This window comes from Sinocyclocheilus grahami, unplaced genomic scaffold (genome assembly GCF_001515645.1).
Source record: "Sinocyclocheilus grahami isolate Dianchi unplaced genomic scaffold, SAMN03320097.WGS_v1.1 scaffold1485.1, whole genome shotgun sequence".
Taxonomy (NCBI): Eukaryota; Metazoa; Chordata; class Actinopteri; order Cypriniformes; family Cyprinidae; genus Sinocyclocheilus; species Sinocyclocheilus grahami.
The window spans coordinates 123,827-141,961 of record NW_015506664.1 but is presented as its reverse complement, the minus strand read 5'-3'; the positions used below and the strand labels follow the sequence as shown (position 1 = coordinate 141,961).

Sequence of the window (18,135 nt, the reverse complement as noted above, 5' to 3'; positions counted from 1 at the left end):
GACCCGCGCGCGCACCTGCGCAGCTTCCACGTGGAGCGCAATCTCAAGCAGCTCGCAACACAAACCCGCAGAAGAAGCCCTTTCTGACGGCCACCAAAGTTACGAAGAAGCGTTCACGATCTTCAAAAAAACGCTCGATGCAAATCTGAGCCCCGCGAGACACTCGCACGCGATTTGCAAGCGCGCGGCGAGTCAGAAGTCCATCCCGCAAATCTAGAGATCGTTTTAAAATGGTGCCTCTGCGAGATTATAATTACATTTGCAACCTTCAGCCTCCGCCTCTCTCTCTCTCATTCACTCACTCACGACTGCACAATAAATGGATCTTTGAGAAGAGAGAGAGAGAGAGACGTGTGAGGAAAGAGAGGAGGAGGAGGAGAAGATAGAGAGGGCAGAAGGGAGGGGGCATCGGCGTATGCTTGTATACAACTACCCCCGATTTCCATTTTTCCCCCTAACTCCTAATGTATTTAATTCAAGTGAAACGTAATCATGACGTGTGTTGTCATTAATCTCCTCGCCGCCTCTCCCGTAAGTACATTCAGCCTTACTTTCAGCACAAAACACCCGATTCCTTTCAAATAACTGACCTAATCTGCGCTTTTTGAGCGATTTTACTGATGCACATCGCTCGCGAGTGCGCGTGCAGTTTGAGACGTATAAAGAGCGATTGCTGTCGCCTTCACAAACAACAAATATCCGACGACGACTTTTTTTTGGGGAGGGGGGCTGATCCGGGTGATGCAAAGCCATGGAGACTGAATGGTCGTCGCGTTTTCTTTCACGTGCATGCACCGGGACATTGATTGGCGTCTCGTCTCGTGTGTCTCTGTTAGGGCGCATCATACGTGTTCTCGCGCATACACACTTCCTCACTTTTGTCTCGTGCCGTGTATGTTGCCGGTGTGTGTGTGTGTGAGAGAGAGAGAGCGCGCGCATGCTTGTGTGTCCTGAAAGAGATGCGAGACTCGCGCATGAAAATGCAACTTTCGTTTTTTAAGGCCCTTGAATATTTTCAGAGCCTCGAGTGTGGAAAAAAAGTGCCCCGAACTGAGCGGAACAAGCTGATTGTAGACGTTTGAAGTTTTTTTTAGAGCGAGAAGCGACTGTTCATTTCTCCACTGCAGCAACATCGCGGAGTTGTATACTTTATGAGAAGCTTTGGTTAGTTCTGCTCCAGTTTGTTCCGCGTCAAAACCCGCATGCTTGAACTTAGTTCGTGAAGGTCGATACAGATCAGTTCTGAAAAGCAGCGTATTAATAACTTTGACGAAAAACATGTGAAAGCGTTCGGTGCGTGTTAATATAATAGCTGGAACTGCACGCGCTCTGCCTGTCCTAGAGTCACCTCGCAGATGCGCGCTCGTAATCGCTGTTTAAACTGTAGCGCAAAACCTGCAGCTGCCAGCTTTACCAACGAGCCCTGAAAGCGTAAAGTTTCACACAGTGTTTTGTCACGATGGCGGCGAGATTGGCAGCGGGTTTCCAGATGAAACCCCACGATGGCACTTTTCAGCTGCACCCTGATCGCGTGTGCTTTCCCCCTCCCTTCATCTTCTGTTGAAAGAAAATCAGGAAGAAAATGGAGCGCACAACATCCCGTCCCAAAAGCTGCGTTTCTGCCTCCGTTTTGGGAAAGCGATGCTTGTGTTGCTTCTGTAAATCGCGCTTTCATGCTCGGGCTTAATCGTGGTCGTGCGCGCATTTGTTTGTGAGCATTTATTTATTTCATTAATGTGCCTTTTTAATTGAGATGGCCGCGAGAGAGGGAAGGCGACTGAAAATGGTTGCGCGTTACTGACGCACATCACGCGAGGAATGTCCTCTCCACAGGCTGATGTCCTGCAAATACATCCCGCCAAGAAACTTTATGCATGCATGTAAATGCAAATCACATAAGGTGCCATTCCTTGCCATTATTTAACGCTGGCACAGATTTGGGGCATAAGGCTGTTATCTCTGCCCTCGTATGTGCTCGCGTGAGGGGTGACGGAATGAGACCTGCCCCCTGAACTGACGTGAAAGAGGGCAGAGCAGCGCAGAGATGTGGCCGAACAGGGCCCTGTACAACTCTTACAACCAGATCTGCTCCTGCTCATCTGCGCGGACAGCACGTCTGGATGAGCTGTTGAAGTGGCTTAAAATTTGACCCAATCATCCACAGATTTTCGGTCTGGATGCACAAATATGAATGGCATAATTTGCACTAACATACATCCTATACTTTGAATTTGGGGAACTGGGATTTACTCATGTTCATGAACGATCAAAACCACATGCTTGCAAGGAAAACATTTGTATATACTTGTTTTATGAAAGGAACAACAGGTTGTCAGTACTAAGTATTTGTGCGTTTGGCATGACAGATATGCCTGCTGTTATTATGCATCACGGAAATATGCCAACTGCATGCAATTTTACCAAATTTGACCACAGGCTTTTGAATGGTGTAACAATGTAGTTATGTTCATTTAGTCTCATTAGATAACATTTCTGATGTCAATAAATCTCATAAAGCATACTTTTATGTGACTTGACAAACCATTCTTTACATACCACATTATTATTTTTTTTACATAAGCATTGCCAAGTTCAAATTCAGCAGATATGTGTCTGTATGAGTTCCTCGTTGTGCTCAGATGCCTGAAGCTAAACTTTCTAGCACAGCACACTGCCTTTGTGCACTTGTTGCGCACAGCGAACACCTTACAGCTCGTTTCATTGGTGGAGGTTCCTATACTTTGAATTTGGGGAACTGGGATTTACTCATGTTCATGAACGATCAAAACCACATGCTTGCAATTAAGGAAAACATTTGTATATACTTGTTTTATGAAAGGAACAACAGGTTGTCAGTACAAAGTATCTGTGCGTTTGGCATGACAAATATGCCTGCGTGTTATTATGCATCACGAAAAAATGCCAACTGCATGTAATTTTACCAGATTTGACCACAGGCTTTTGAATGGTGTAACAGAATGTAGTTATGTTCATTGAGTCTCATTAGATAACATTTCTGATGTCAGTAAATCTCATAAAGCATACTTTTATGTGACTTGACAAACCATTCTTTACATACCACTTTTTTTTTTTTTTACATAAGCATTGCCAAGTTCATATTCAGCAGATATGTGTCTGTATGAGTTCCTCGCTCTGCTCAGATGCCTGAAGCTAAACTTTCTAGCACAGCACACTGCCTTTGTGCACTTGTTGCGCACAGCGAACACCTTACAGCTCGTTTCACTGGTGGAGGCCAGAGGTGGGCTGTTCGTTGTAAAACAAAATCAAACTAATTCTGATTGAAAATGATCACTTCTTTAGATCAACCTGAATCAGAGCTCGTGCTCTCTTGATACTGACTCTGTCTCAGGTGATCCGGCATTGGTTTTGACAGGGCAACTTATTAATATGTGATTACATCACATATACGTCAGGCTCTTATTGCAAGTTAATAAAATGAAAAAAAAAAAGCATATTTATGCTCCCAAATAAAAACTACTTTTTAATATTAATCTAAAAAAATGCATATGCGTTTGGGTTTTCCAAAGGCTTAAATCACTGTCATCCAGGAGCATTAATCACAGTTGCAGTGTGTTCGAAAGTGGTTGGAGTGATCAGATCAAACACGTTTTGGATCCCGTTTACACCTGCATTTACCGTTATTGGATCACCTGAGATGGCTATTCATACCAAGTATAATAAAACTAATCTTAAAAATAAAAAATGTGTCACTCTCCTTTAAGTTGTTCCAAACCTGTTTGAGTTTCTTTATTTTGTGGAACAAAATAAGATATTCTGAAGAATGTTGGTAGCCAAACATCTGAAGGTCCCTATTGACTTTCATAGTATTTTTATTTATTTATGTTTTCATAAATAAATCTGGATCATTCGGAACATCAACTGATTGGTTTCCAACACTTTTCAAAATATCTTCTGTGTTAAGCAGAAGAATGAAATTCAGGTTAGAAGCAACTCGAGGGTGAGTAAATGATGACACGGTTTTTATTTTGTGTGAACCATGCCTTTACTTTAACGTGAGTTTGTTAACACAGATTCAACAAGAGCTCTTTGTACTGTATACCTGAAGGTGAACTGGAAAAGTGCAGTTTTTTGGTGAAGTCTTCCGATTTGACAGTAGAGAAGAATTCGTTTTATGTGTTTGTTTTTTTAAAGCACCTCAGTGAACCATTTCAATGCCGAAATCTTTGTTTCATGCTCTGTTAAGGAGATAATGGGCAAGATTGTGACGTTTTGAACTTGCTTATCCTCTCTTCAGCATCTTTGAACTGAACCTTAAAACTGTCCGCAAGTCTCTCAGGCCTGGTTTCACAGACAGGGCTTAGGCTAAGCCAGGACTAGGCAATAGTTCAATTAGGACATTTAAGTATGTTTTATTAACGTGCCTTAAAACAAAATATTACTGGTGTGCATTTTGAGACAGAACAGAGACACTGATATATTTTAAGATCAGTCAGTGCAAGTTTCTTCCAGTTGAAACAGCTCAGACTTACATTTTAGTCTGGGATTAAGCTTAAGCTTTGTGAAACCGGTGATCAGAGTAATATAAATCGAGGAGATCAGGTGATGTTTGTGGAATTTCAACCTAAAAAGTGTGTGTGTGTTTGTGTGCATTATTTGTGCATGCAGCTTTATCGCTCTCCTGCCTTCATCTCTCCCCTCCCCCCTCTGTCTAGCACCTTATCACTCTCTCCATCTATCCAAATTTGGAGAAGCTTTATTGGTGTGACAGGGTTGGTCAGACACAAATGTGTCTGTCAAGGCGGAACAGTGCATTGCCATGACGATATTCATATGATAATAATGCCAGCAGACCAAACAGATCGCAAGATCCTCCATTGCAGAGCGGAACACTCTGTCCCCTTTCTCGACAGATTTACTCATCAAATATGCTCATTCAGAACGTATTTGCGTTCTTCATTTATATTTTTTCTTCACTAACACCCCCCGTTCTTCTCTATCTCGCCTGTCTGTCTCTCTCCTCTCTTTCTTTTCTCTTCGCCATGTTGGCAGGCCCCAATCTACCAGCTGATATCAGCATTCCCTGGCACTGTGCCAACTGGCACCGCTGCAGAGAGACAGAGAGTGAGAGAGGGAAAGATAGAATGAAAGAAAATCAGTCAGGAACAGAGGGAGGAGGGAATAAGGGTGAAAAGAGAAAAAAGTGCAGGGGGTGGAATCACAATCTATGGAAGTGAAAAGGCAGAAGGAAGGAAAAAGAAGGACAATAATGGTGGGATTAAGAGAAAGAAAGAAAGAAAGAAAGAAAGCAAGAATGAAAGATAAATGGGGCGGGGGGCAGTGTGATTGATATAGTGTGATATCGTTGTGAGTCACGGCTGAGCTAAAATGACAACTGGCTCTGTTAACCACCATTTCATCCAAGTCTTATGTCACAGATACACATACTTTTACACACACTAATACACAAACAAACACTTTTTTTTGTGTACATGAATTCAAACTCAGACACAGACATACAGTTCTGTCTGTTCACAGAGGTAAATACTGAAGAAGAAAAAAAACACCCACACAAACATAAGCATAGTGACACATATCCAGGCATACAGACGCCCTCACAGATGTTTAGCAGATTGTCTTTCTGTAATCATCAATGAAATTAATTTTCTCTTAATTATAAAAGAAGCAGGTGTTTTTTCTTTCTTTCTTTTTAAATGGTGTCTTAGCCTGTCTCCTGCAGGCTTATGCGAATACATGCATGTATGGCTTTATGTAATTGTTCACTTCTATCAGTGCATTGTGTGTTAGTGTGTGTGTGAGTAGCTTAGGTAATGAGGGATTGGTGGGGGGTGAGAGAAGTTGTATCTGTGTGTATGGATTTTAAGGTGTGTATGTATGTATTTTTGATTTAAGCAGCTACTGTACGTGTATGTGCAGGAAGGGTGTGTGGGGAAGTCCAAACATCTCACGCCCATCCTGTTTGGGACAGTCCATGTCCTGCTCTGCCCTTAGATCCGTACACAGGAACAAATGTGTGTGCACTCATTTTTTATTCTGTGTTGTACTTGACAGGGGACTGTTGGAGGTGGTCAGGCAGATTGCCACCATCAGAGTGCACCCTCTTTAATTCAAGGAACTGAAGCATGGCATAGACACATCAACAGTGAGTGATCTATCTATCTATCTATCTATCTATCTATCTATCTATCTATCTATCTATCTAGATCTAATCACAATTGTCTATATTTTCTCGATCAGAGTATGGATTCCCCACCAGAGAGTATGCTGGCTCTTTCCTGTGAGCCCCCATTGTCTCCTCCCTCCATGCCGTCCCTGGACCACAGTCCCCAGTTCCTACCCCAGAGTCCTCAATCTACCCCTTCTAGCCCTCAAACTGAACTCTATGCTCCAGTATCACCCTGCCCCCTTCCTGAGGCCAGCCTCCAAAATGAGGAGGAGGATGAGGAGTTGTCAATGCCCCCATCACCCACCCCAGCGGTGGCGCTGTTTCCTGGTGAATTGGAGCTTGGCAGTCCCTCATCAGACATCAGCCCCCCAGCCACACCATTAGCACCTTTTCCTGGTTTTGGAGCTCTGGAACAGGCGATCTCCTCTGGTCAAATTACCACCTGTGATGATGAGCTGGATCTTCAGCTTTTCAACAATGAGGGCATGGCTGTCCCCGGAGGGACAAGCTCTGGGCCTGGCCTAAGGTTCCCGTGCCATGTGTGTGGAAAGAGGTTCCGCTTCCAGAGTATTTTGTCTCTGCATGCTCGAGCACACAGTTTAGACAGGGAGCGTCAAGCTTCAGCTTCCTACCGGACCACACATGCCAAACTGCAGCAAAACCATGTGGGCGACAGTGTAATCCAGAATCTCAACAACAGAGAGCTTGGGCTGAAACAGAGTTCATTATCTGGGTCATTACAAAAGAGTATAGATGAAGACATGGTTCCAGAGGAACCTCTTCAAACTGCTAGCAGCCCTCAGTTCCTCTTTGAAGGAACCACAGCCCTGACTCCACCTCTAACAGAGGAAGCACCAATCTCAACTTCCTTCTCTCCACTTGGCCATGCCCACTTGGAAGACAACACCCCCTCCACAGCTGCTTCTGCCTTCCGGTGTCATGCTTGTAAGGGTAAGTTCCGTACAGCTTCAGAGCTGGCACGTCATGTGCGGATCCTCCACAACCCCTACAAATGTACAATGTGTCCCTTCTCAGCCAGTCAGGAGGAAAGCCTGGCTGCCCATCTGCAGGAGAGCCACCCACCTGAGGATCCTGTCATTGAAACGGTTTTCCCTTCTCCCCCTATAACAGCACCAACAGAGACTCCTCCCTCACAAATACCAGTTGTTCCAGCTTTCCGATGTGAGACATGCGGACAGCGTTTTACTCAGTCCTGGTTTTTGAAAGGGCACATGCGGAAGCACAAGGACTCATTGGATCACAAGTGCCAGGTGTGTGGCCGTGGCTTCAAGGAACCTTGGTTTCTAAAGAACCATATGAAGGTTCATCTCAACAAACTGGGCCTCAAAGCTGGATTGGGAAATCTGGGCCCGGCTGGAAATGAGCAATCCAAAGGTCCAGCAAGCACACAAGTGCTGGGGGCCCTGTATTCTAACTTGCTCCTGGCTCGCAGTATGACTGGTGGCGGTGGTTCAGGAAGTCGCACGGAGCGGTCAGATGCCAGTGCAGGCTCAAGCAAATCCTCTATATTAGGTTATTTGGGCTTACCCAACGACAACAGCAATGGAAGTTGCATGGAGCGCCTTCAGGCAGTGGCACAGATTGCAGGAATGGGTAATGGTGGAGGACGGGGAGGGGACGCAGCAGACGGAGCAGACAAGGCAGCCATGTGGCAGCTGGTTGCTCGCAGTCTGGTAGCAGCACAGCACAACCATCAGCAACAGCAGCAGCGATCTCATTCACACCATGAGCTACCTTCCTCACGAGGCACCGTTGCTGGGGAAGCCAAGCAGTTGAGGGCCTACCTAGGTGGATTGGGTTCTAGAGAGGAGCTAGAGGGATCTAGTCCACCTTGGGAGTGTCCAGATTGCGGCAAGCTGTTCAGAAGCCTTCAGCAGGTGGTTGCTCATGCCCGTGTCCATGTCCAGAAATCACAGAAAGATCAAAGTCCCCGAGGGGGCATGTCCAGGGAAGAGGACATTATAAACAGAGTGAGTGGAGCTCAGGCAACAGGTGGAGTAGGAGGAGGACAAATAACTAGTGACAATGAAGGAAGGCAGGAGGGAAAGCAACTACCATCAGGAGTCGGGACAGCTGGGAGCTTCCATTCTGTCATATCACATCTTTCTGGTAAGGATCAACCAGCATAATAAAAAACAGATGACTTTATCAGTACAATATTTCTTATCTGTTACAATCCTTCATAGGCTATTACATTGCAGGACGCAAATTTTATTTTAGGGGGGGGGTTTTCACTGATGTTAGTTTTCGAACATTTCCTCCCTGTTTTTCAGGAAGGCATGATTGTTTTTAGAAACAGTGTAGTCTCAGATTCTATTTCAAAGCAATTGCTTTTATTCATTATATGTTATCTCAAGGTCAGAATGGTCTAAGGGGGTCATCCTCTTCCACTTCATCTTCAAGAGAGCCTGTTCAGGGAACAGGGATGAAGGATTGCCCCTACTGTGGTAAAGCCTTCCGGTCTTCCCATCACCTTAAAGTGCACCTCCGTGTACACACAGGTAAGGCCAACATGAACAGTAGAAATGTGATTCTCAACCAAGTGGCATGTGCACACCAGGGTGTACTTAAGAGGGTCCCAGGAGCCATTTGGAAATAATTATATTTCACTAAACCTATAAAACAGAAATTAAGATATATAATATTAGATTACATATTAATCTACAGTAACATTATTTTATATTGATCCTACTGTATAACAATGGTAGTCAAAAGCTACATAATCATGCCTAGTCCTAATTTTAGTTTGATATGTTGTGTGGATTACACTTGTAGCAAAATACTGTATAGACACCAATCTCAAATTGGAAAATACTGTAAAAATAGTGTTTTTATTTATTTTTATCTATTTAATGTTCAAATATTTAGTATTTATTTTATTCTACTTGGATGTCTTACATTATGTGTCCATTTAGATAAAGCATTTTCACTGCAGAAATCTCACAGAAATGATGATGATGATTTTGCTAGTGGTTATTATTTTTATTATTAGTTATTTTTATTAATTACATTGTATACCCCTGTATGATAATTTTCCTGATTTAGCTTGATTGAAACCATTTGCTATCAGGTTTATCCACAAAATGTCATCTACTAAAAAAAAAAAAAAAAATTCAGTGATCTCATGGTTGATGAAAGATAGAATGTCCTAATTTAACTGTAATGCACTGGGGACTACACCTGATGTTGCATATGATGACAAGCACTGCCATCTATCTATTACTGTGTGTAACTGCATATAGCCATTTCACATAGGCAATGTTTTACTTAACCACAGCAGCCTCCCTAATGAAGCATTGTTATTCTTATCCAAATTTCTGTTATTGAAATCCCATTTTAGTTTAGTCAATCTACTTAACAAGAGTGCTTTTTTACTTGTTTTAGGTGAGAGACCATACAAATGCCCACACTGTGATTATGCTGGCACCCAGTCCGGCTCTCTCAAGTACCACCTTCAGCGTCATCATCGTGAGCAAAGGAACGCTATGGCAACCACCACAAATTCCCCATCACTGAGCTTCCCCTCTCTGACTGGCTCTCCTCATGAAGGGGTGAAAAAGCGCCGTCTCCCCTCCATGTCCCAGTCTTCTTTTGGGAGGGACCCTGGAGAGGCTCCTTCTTCAAGGCACAGTCGGTCATGGGCTGCAAGCCCGCCAGAGAAGGAGGGCACTACTGCATCTGGACGTCAAAGAGAGGGAGACGTGGAGAGTCAGTATCTCAGTCTGTCAGGAATGATGGGTACACTCTTTGCTGGCGGTCTAGAACCAAGTTGGATTGGGGAGGTACCACCTCCGAAAATGCCCAAAGTGTCTCGACGAAAACCCCTTACTACAAGCCGCATGATGTCAGCAAATGGCTACCAGAGCGGGATGAAGTCCAGTGGGTCCCAGGAAGGAGGCTTTGAACCTCTGGACCTTTCCCGCCGCCCTTTACAAGATGAAGGGGGAGTGAGTAGTTCTGTAGGTGGACCGTCAGGTGGCTCTAAAGGAGGGAATGACATCCTCAATCAATGTGTCTTCTGTCCCTTCCGGACCTCTTCTGTTGAGCTGATGGCCATGCACCTTCAGGTTAATCACTTAACAAGAGTGCTTTATTACTTGTTTTAGGTGAGAGACCATACAAATGCCCACACTGTGATTATGCTGGCACCCAGTCCGGCTCTCTCAAGTACCACCTTCAGCGTCATCATCGTGAGCAAAGGAACGCTATGGCAACCACCACAAATTCCCCATCACTGAGCTTCCCCTCTCTGACTGGCTCTCCTCATGAAGGGGTGAAAAAGCGCCGTCTCCCCTCCATGTCCCAGTCTTCTTTTGGGAGGGATCCTGGAGAGGCTCCTTCTTCAAGGCACAGTCGGTCATGGGCTGCAAGCCCGCCAGAGAAGGAGGGCACTACTGCATCTGGACGTCAAAGAGAGGGAGACGTGGAGAGTCAGTATCTCAGTCTGTCAGGAATGATGGGTACACTCTTTGCTGGCGGTCTAGAACCAAGTTGGATTGGGGAGGTACCACCTCCGAAAATGCCCAAAGTGTCTCGACGAAAACCCCTTACTACAAGCCGCATGATGTCAGCAAATGGCTACCAGAGCGGGATGAAGTCCAGTGGGTCCCAGGAAGGAGGCTTTGAACCTCTGGACCTTTCCCGCCGCCCTTTACAAGATGAAGGGGGAGTGAGTAGTTCTATAGGTGGACCATCAGGTGGCTCTAAAGGAGGGAATGACATCCTCAATCAATGTGTCTTCTGTCCCTTCCGGACCTCTTCTGTTGAGCTGATGGCCATGCACCTTCAGGTTAATCACACCAGCAAGTCTCGTCGCAAGAGGGGAGCCCCTCTCGCTTCCACCAATCATTCTCCAAGACTAACTTTGGCTGGGCCGGACCATGATCCACTGGCTTTATGGAAGTTCCTGGGTGCAGAGGATGGAGTAGCATCCCCTGAGGATTGGGTCTTGTCCAAGACAAGAGCTGAGAACAGAGTCAGCCCAGAGAACAGGAACACAGAGGACAGTTTTGAACTGACCCCTGGAGCTGTGGGAAGCGTCGGTGCCACAGAGAAGGGACTTAATATGAGAGAGGACCTGGACGAGGAAGATGAGCAAGTTGATGAGGAGGAGGATGACCTGGAAGCAAATGGCAGCTTTGGAAGTGTACCACAGTATCAGAGCAGAAGGGCTGGGTTTATTTCATCAGACCTCGCGGCTGAGGATCTGCTCAAGGAGGAGGAAGGTGTCTTGGGGAAATAACATCTAACAAGCGCCCTGGATGAGTTTGGACATAGCAGCAGGAGATAAATATTTGGGGAATACAGTTGTCCAGGGTCCCTCTTATCATTCAAACAAAGGGCAGACCAGTCGCTATGCTAACATACTGTACAGTATCAGTAAACAGATAACCTGCAAAAGTATTTAAATCAAACATTCCCCTTAATATATCCTCCTAGCCCCCTTGGTTAGTGATCGATTACCTCTACACACACACACACACACACACACACACACAGAGAGAGACTCTTAATCACATAGAGATATCCAGTATTGTATGCTAGTCTAAGCCTGCCTGTCTCGGGGCCTTCTTGAACACTGTTCTCTTGTTCCTGTCTTCTTGTCAGTGAACGCAATTCATGCCATATGTACCTCACCTCCACCTGCGGAATTGCAGCGGAAACACAAACGGGATGCAACACCTGTAGCAGATGTCCGCTTTGATAACACAAGCCACTGGCCCAGAGGCATAGATTACGCGGGGGACATGGGGGGCGCCCCCCCCCCCCCCCCCCCCCCCCCTTAGCATATGCACCACTGAAAGCTTACGTACTATCTAGCTCCGAGGCCTTTATAGAAGTTACTTTAATATCTATGATGTTACTTTGATGCCGATGAGATGAAATCCAGCTCTTCTGCTCATAATTATTATCATTGTTCTGTATTGTTTCATGGAAGAAGAAAAAAAAACTAAGCAAACAAACAAAAAAACATGAACAAAATGTGTCTCTTGAATGTTGTACAGATAGAACTAGAGATGTTGTGTTTCTAAGGAGAGATCAAACCGTGAGACCTGCTCTCCATCGCTCCCTGCGCAGCCAAACATCTGCATCAGCAATGATGTGGCTCTTTTAGGACGGCCTAACTGTGTACAGGGATCAGGGCAATAGTTTTGTTTTGTGTGTTTGTGTGTGTGTGCATTGATGTCTTAAAAATTAATATTTTGTGAAGATATACTGACACTGTGAAATAAGCATAAAGTATTCCCTAACAGTGATGCGCTGCTCAAAAATTCACTACGTTTGACATGCACTTTTTTTTTTTGTTCCACCAGAAGTGTGTGAATTCATAAATATTAACCAGTGAGAGGGGAGAGGTGGGGAGAAGGTCTGGTTTGGTCTTTTCAGTAGCTGACTGCTGTTGGTGGCAGAGGAAGGTGATCTAACATAGTAGTGACTAATATGAAATTGTGGATTGAGAAAAAAAAAACGTAGAAAAGAATCAATAAAAAAACAAAAACATGTTTTGCTTGCTGAATGATGTTTTACATTGCATTATGTTCCCTGCTATATTTTATGTGTGTGTGTGGGTGTGGGTGTGTCTGTTTGTGTGTGTGTGTGTGTGTCTGTGTCTGTGTGAGTGTGTGTGCATGTGTGTGTGTGTGTGTCTGTTTATGTGTCTGTGTGAGTGTGTGTTTTAGTAAAGTATGTGCTTGGGGATAAACGGTCAGTACACTGATATATTCATGTAGGAGGTGAAGGGTGTAATTTCTGTGACATTAAAATACTCATACCCCAGTTTTACATGCAGAGTCACATTAAGGTTGACTTTGTGAATAGTGTAACGTTCAAAACATTGGACAGCCGATAAGGTGTGAGTTTAAGGGTAGTTGTCTGTTCAAAATGCACCCTTACTTGGGTAGACAAAAAATGTAGTACAATAATGTTTGTGAAACTTTACGTTCACACGATCATGTTAATTAGATCATATTGCATTTTAAAATTCTCATAATCAGACTGCAGATATTTTTTATTGATCACATGATGACATGTTATTGACAAAATGGCAGCCAATTATTCATAAAGTCCCTAATTTAACCATATGGCTTTTGTAATTCAAATACATAAATTCAATACATAAATTTAACAATATTTTGTATTTATCCTCCCTATATGCAAAATACGCAAGCTGCGTAGGGCCCCCGAAACACCAGGGGGCCCCCTTGCTCTCAAATATGATTTAATTTTTGTTTCGTTTTTTGAATTTGGCTAGCGGTTATGCAAACATGAATGCTCATTTCTTTTAATGCGATGCACTGTCACCCTTTCTATGTAAAAATCAGTCAAATCATGTAATGTGAATGTCGTCTTGCTCGAGACGAAACAAAATTGAGTTGAAAGTGTACCGAGCCACGTAAGAGACACTGTTTCTCAAGCGCTTTCTGCGAGCGCGATTCGAGGCGGAGTGAAACACGGACAAATGCGTTTCATTCATTCGTTCATAACCACGCATACCCCACTCCACCGCACCAAACCAATCCAGTGATTGTAGCATTGCAGTTGGCATACACACCACTGCCAAAAATAATTAAGCTGAAGTGCTTAGCAGTCTGACAAGGTTTTCATGGTTTAACAAGATCTTCTGCATAGTTCATTTGTTAACAGAAGTGTTACTCCCATATGTGCTGTACACAAACACAGATTCCTTCCTAGCAGCTCGGACTGGCTTGAACAAAGCACCTTAAAGTAATTGTTACACAAACTCGTTTACCCAATTCTCTCCCCCAAGGACCATCATGGAAACACTGATAGAAACTGTCTTTGGTAAGTGTACCGAACTCTGACATTTAAAGAATATTTACTAGATTTAGGTCAGTCTAGAGAGGTTGTCCTGATCGCTCTAAACTGATTTTAAGACAAAATTTCACATTTTAAGCAGTACTGATAACAAGCCGTTCAAGCTCAAAATAGCAGCTGTTCTCATCTCATCACAGAAATAAAGTGACTGACAATTCTGCATTTCAGGGTCAGTCCTTGCCTTTCTTTTTGGGATAGGTTCAGGTTGTTCTCTCGGGCTGTTGTCTACTGTTCTACTGGCTGAAGCATTAGGACAGACTGTGTTTTGTGCAGTGGTGCCTTTTGCATTGCTACACACAGCTGTTTTTATTACAGCATTAACAGTGGCTATTGGAATGGACGAAGAGATTGCCGAACTTGAACTGGAGAATTTATTTCCTGGACTACTGTCAGCAACCTTTAACACACTGAGACATGCTCAACCTCTCACCATCATAGGAGCAGCAATAATGTGCCTTTGGGGTTTTGGTTTACGAGATGAAGACCTGTGTCTAGGTCAGTGGGGGATGATAACTGGCATCACATCTGAACTGAAAACACCAAAAACGGCCATTCTTACAATAATCACTGGAGTAGCTATGATGGCCTTTGGAAGCACAGATGGACAGCAGGCATATGGAAACTTTATATCATATATATTAAATATTTTATTGATTATGCCTCTGATGATTCCTTTTGTTACTGCATGTCTGGCATACATGATTGCACAAAGTGTTCCTGCCTCAGATATATGTGCTACTGTATTAGCACTGACCATTTTTGTCAGACTAAGAGCTGTCGTGTGTTTCTTCACACACATTAAATCGCAATATGTAGGGCTAATCAAGGCTATCTTAAAAACCGTGCGTGTCTTTGGGGCAATCGTCATATTCAGTTTCTTTATAGCTTTGCTGTTGATTTTTGTTGGTTTGCTTCCCCATTCATTTTGGGGAGATGATAACAATGCAAGGTTATTGCAAATTACAGTAAAAACGCTTTGCTGGCAAAGTTTTTTCTTTAATGAAGTATCAAACATCAGGGCAGCAGAAAAAGGCTGGCTGGATGTAAAGGCTGTACAAACAGTACTTCAAATATTTGCAACTCTTGATGCAGCAATCACTCTAGCTGTCATATATGGTACAGCAGTTTTAGTGAGAGTACAAACTCCAGGGATGGAAGCTGAAGGTGGGCTGATCTTAGCCTGGACGGGTACAGGAGCGACTCTGGCTGTGGCGCTGGTTGTGCAGATGGTTCATGGTCAAGCCATGCTGCTTAAGGGACTTGCAGTGTCTGTGTTGATATCTGCATGTTTACTCTTTATTTTTAAAATGTCCTTGCAAAGTGCAAACATGCGACCTTTGTGTATTAATGCCACAGAGGCTATAAAGCAGCTTGGCTGGATGTATGTGGCCACATTGGTAATGGGATTGGGAGTGGCTCTGATGCCTGCATGGATTGGATGGGCATGTGTTGCTATTGGAACATTTCTGGCAATTAGCACTGTCCGACTGATCCCTCTTCAAGAAGATACTGATGAAGATGATGAAGATCTGGATGAAACTGATTAAATCAGACAAAGATCTGTTGGGTGAGGGTTTACATAGACATCACTAAAGAGGTGATTTTAGGCTTTTCACAAACCAGTTGTGGATTTCATATTTGTTGACCCTATATGGATCTCCTCTGCCTATGTTGTATTCTAAAGAAGACACTCTAAGGGTTTCCAGACAAGGTTTTTAGACGATCTCAAAACTTTGAAGACGTTGCCAGGCTGAAATCCCCTCTTTGCAGAGCAATTGAAAATGAATATGTTGTCTATTGTCTAATGTTGCCAAGTGTATTGTTGAAACATATTTAAATTGTTCAAATAAAATGTAACAATTTCATACTCTTTTTATTTCTTAATTAAAGAATCGGCCTTCTCAGCTGCCATACATAGAGTGACCAGACAGGGGTGCCATAAATCCGTGCTTCTTTATAAGTGAGTCTCGGATGTAAAGTGGCAGCTGGAAACCTGTTTGTTCGAGCTGCAAACATTGTGAAATAAAATGGCATTTTGGATCACTTTGGCTGGTTCTCAAGCCATTTTACATTTTAGAATAACTCATAGTATGCCATGCATGTTTTTATCTTTCTTCCAAGCTCTTAAAAAAAAAATGCACCTTTAATTATACTTAACCCGTTCAATCCCAAAATGTTCCCAGACCTGAACATAATCAAATGATGCATCATTAGTAACCCTTTGAAATAATCAAAGGGATAATGTGTATACTGAGTCAACATATTTCTGCAGTCATCAGAATTTTTATATATCTCAGCCCAGCTATTTTAAACTGTTTCAACACATTCTAGGGTTGCTATTAAGCATTAAAAAACCCTTATACAACACTGATAGGAACACTGAGATAAAAGTCCACAAAATATCCAAACAAGTTTTGCTTTATTGTATCATAGTTCATAGAATTGTTATATTAGTGCTACCAGTATTACAACATCAATATTGTACTTTATTTGTAACATTTGAACTTTTAATTTAGTGCAATATTCACTGTATCGTTGTCATTGCAACATTTTAGTGCAACCTTCACAAACAACCGCAACTGGATTTATATGTAGCCTATGCCTAAATGCACTGTATTATCCCAGCGGTCACTATTGTTGCCATCAACATGTTTCCATGTGACCAAACTGAATATATGTGAATTCATATATTAATGCTAGACACCTTAAAGATAACATGCACCAACAATCTTTGCCAATAACATACTTCACCAGCCTTTCGTTTTAGAGTTTGATGCAGTTTGAACATTAAATCAACTGCTCTGGTCATGTGACAATTTGCACTAACCATGTGACAGTGCACATATTTAATTGAGACCTCTTCCATATCTGCAGGAACTGCACTTAATTAAAACACCAGTCAGTATCATTTTTAGAGCTTTATCAATTAAAACCTTCTTGACGGTCACTATTGATTGATGGGTTAACATTGCAAAGCTTTTTGCACCAAGTGTTTCGTTGAATAGGTCCATACACCCCATGATGTCCTCGCAGTTCAGTGCGCGTGAGTGGGCGAGTGGGGAGTGTGGAAAGGAGGGGGTTTCGCGCGCACAGCCGCACTGCTCTTCTCAGCTCGCGCCGCGGATTTCCTCTGGATTTCTTTCCTCACGTCACTCCGTCTCGCCTCTCGCCGTGTTACATACTCGCGCCAAAAAGCAAGAAGAAGCGCGGGAAAAGGGAACGCTGGAGCGCCGGAGACGCACAGAAAGAGAAGGAAACTCAATATCAACACCACCTTTCCAAGATGAGCGAGGTGAGTGAGTGAGTGAGTGAGTGAATCACGGGGGCTGTCAATGCAGCAGATGCACCAGTGACTGCAGGTGAGTCTCCGGTAGAGCTCCTTACTGCCTGCCTCGTGTGTACGTGTCGCTGCTTTAGGGGAAAACATGTCGACAGGTGCGACAAAATGCAGGATTTGAAGTAAAAACTGAATGTTTTTTTTAAAAAGTCGTTGCTGTCTTGCACTTTCCATGCATTTGCGCCTCCCCATCCACCGCATCTCCGAAGCTGCGCTAAAGAGACTCGCTCAAGGCATAGATCAGAGGCGCGAAATCACCTCAGTACTAGACAGTGTGCGTTTCTTTCTCCTTTTCCCGCTCTTTTCCCAGAATAAAGACGCTGCTGTCGTAAATCGGTGGCATAGTGGGTTTGCTAACTTTTTTTTTTAATTCATAGTTACTCGAGAAAACAAGTTTTTTTTGGGGGGGGGGAGATAATGTATTCTATTTTGAAAAAAAATTATAATAATAATAATACATTTAAGGGATGAAGTGATATTAGTGTCTCAAAAAAAAAGTTGGTAGGCTATAAGTTCAAAAACCTCTCTGGTTATTTTGTGAACTCATTTCATGCATTTTGATGTAAGTGATAGACCTGTCACACAGTGGTAAGATTATTTGGTATATAAAATAGTTTTTCGCTTCCCTTCCGCCCCTTAGCAACAGCGCGAACACTATCTCAGAATATCCCGCCCGATCTCCCGCCTTTTTATTGGCGTGTGGTTGGGCTGCACGATAAATCGCATGCGATATTTAACGCGCATCTTGTCAGAAAGCCGGTTCTGTAATCAGCGG

At 43.4% G+C, this 18,135-nt stretch overlaps 1 protein-coding gene across 2 annotated transcripts; it reads left to right on the top strand.

The window, feature by feature from the left end:
* The first annotated feature begins 350 nt into the window (after positions 1-350).
* Positions 351-11,806, top strand: LOC107570629 (zinc finger protein 536-like). 2 transcript variants are annotated; one of them, XM_016256879.1, is made up of 6 exons: positions 351-531; positions 6,052-6,142; positions 6,238-8,296; positions 8,545-8,688; positions 9,572-10,254; positions 10,977-11,806. In XM_016256879.1, exons 3-6 carry the CDS (start codon positions 6,241-6,243, stop codon positions 11,427-11,429), a joined length of 3,336 nt encoding a protein of 1,111 aa, XP_016112365.1. In that variant the 5' UTR covers positions 351-531; positions 6,052-6,142; positions 6,238-6,240; the 3' UTR covers positions 11,430-11,806. The 2 variants fall into 2 exon arrangements, with proteins under 2 accessions (XP_016112365.1, XP_016112366.1); XM_016256880.1 differs by lacking the exon at positions 9,572-10,254 and having other exon boundaries at positions 10,294-11,806.
* The last annotated feature ends 6,329 nt before the right edge of the window (positions 11,807-18,135 follow it).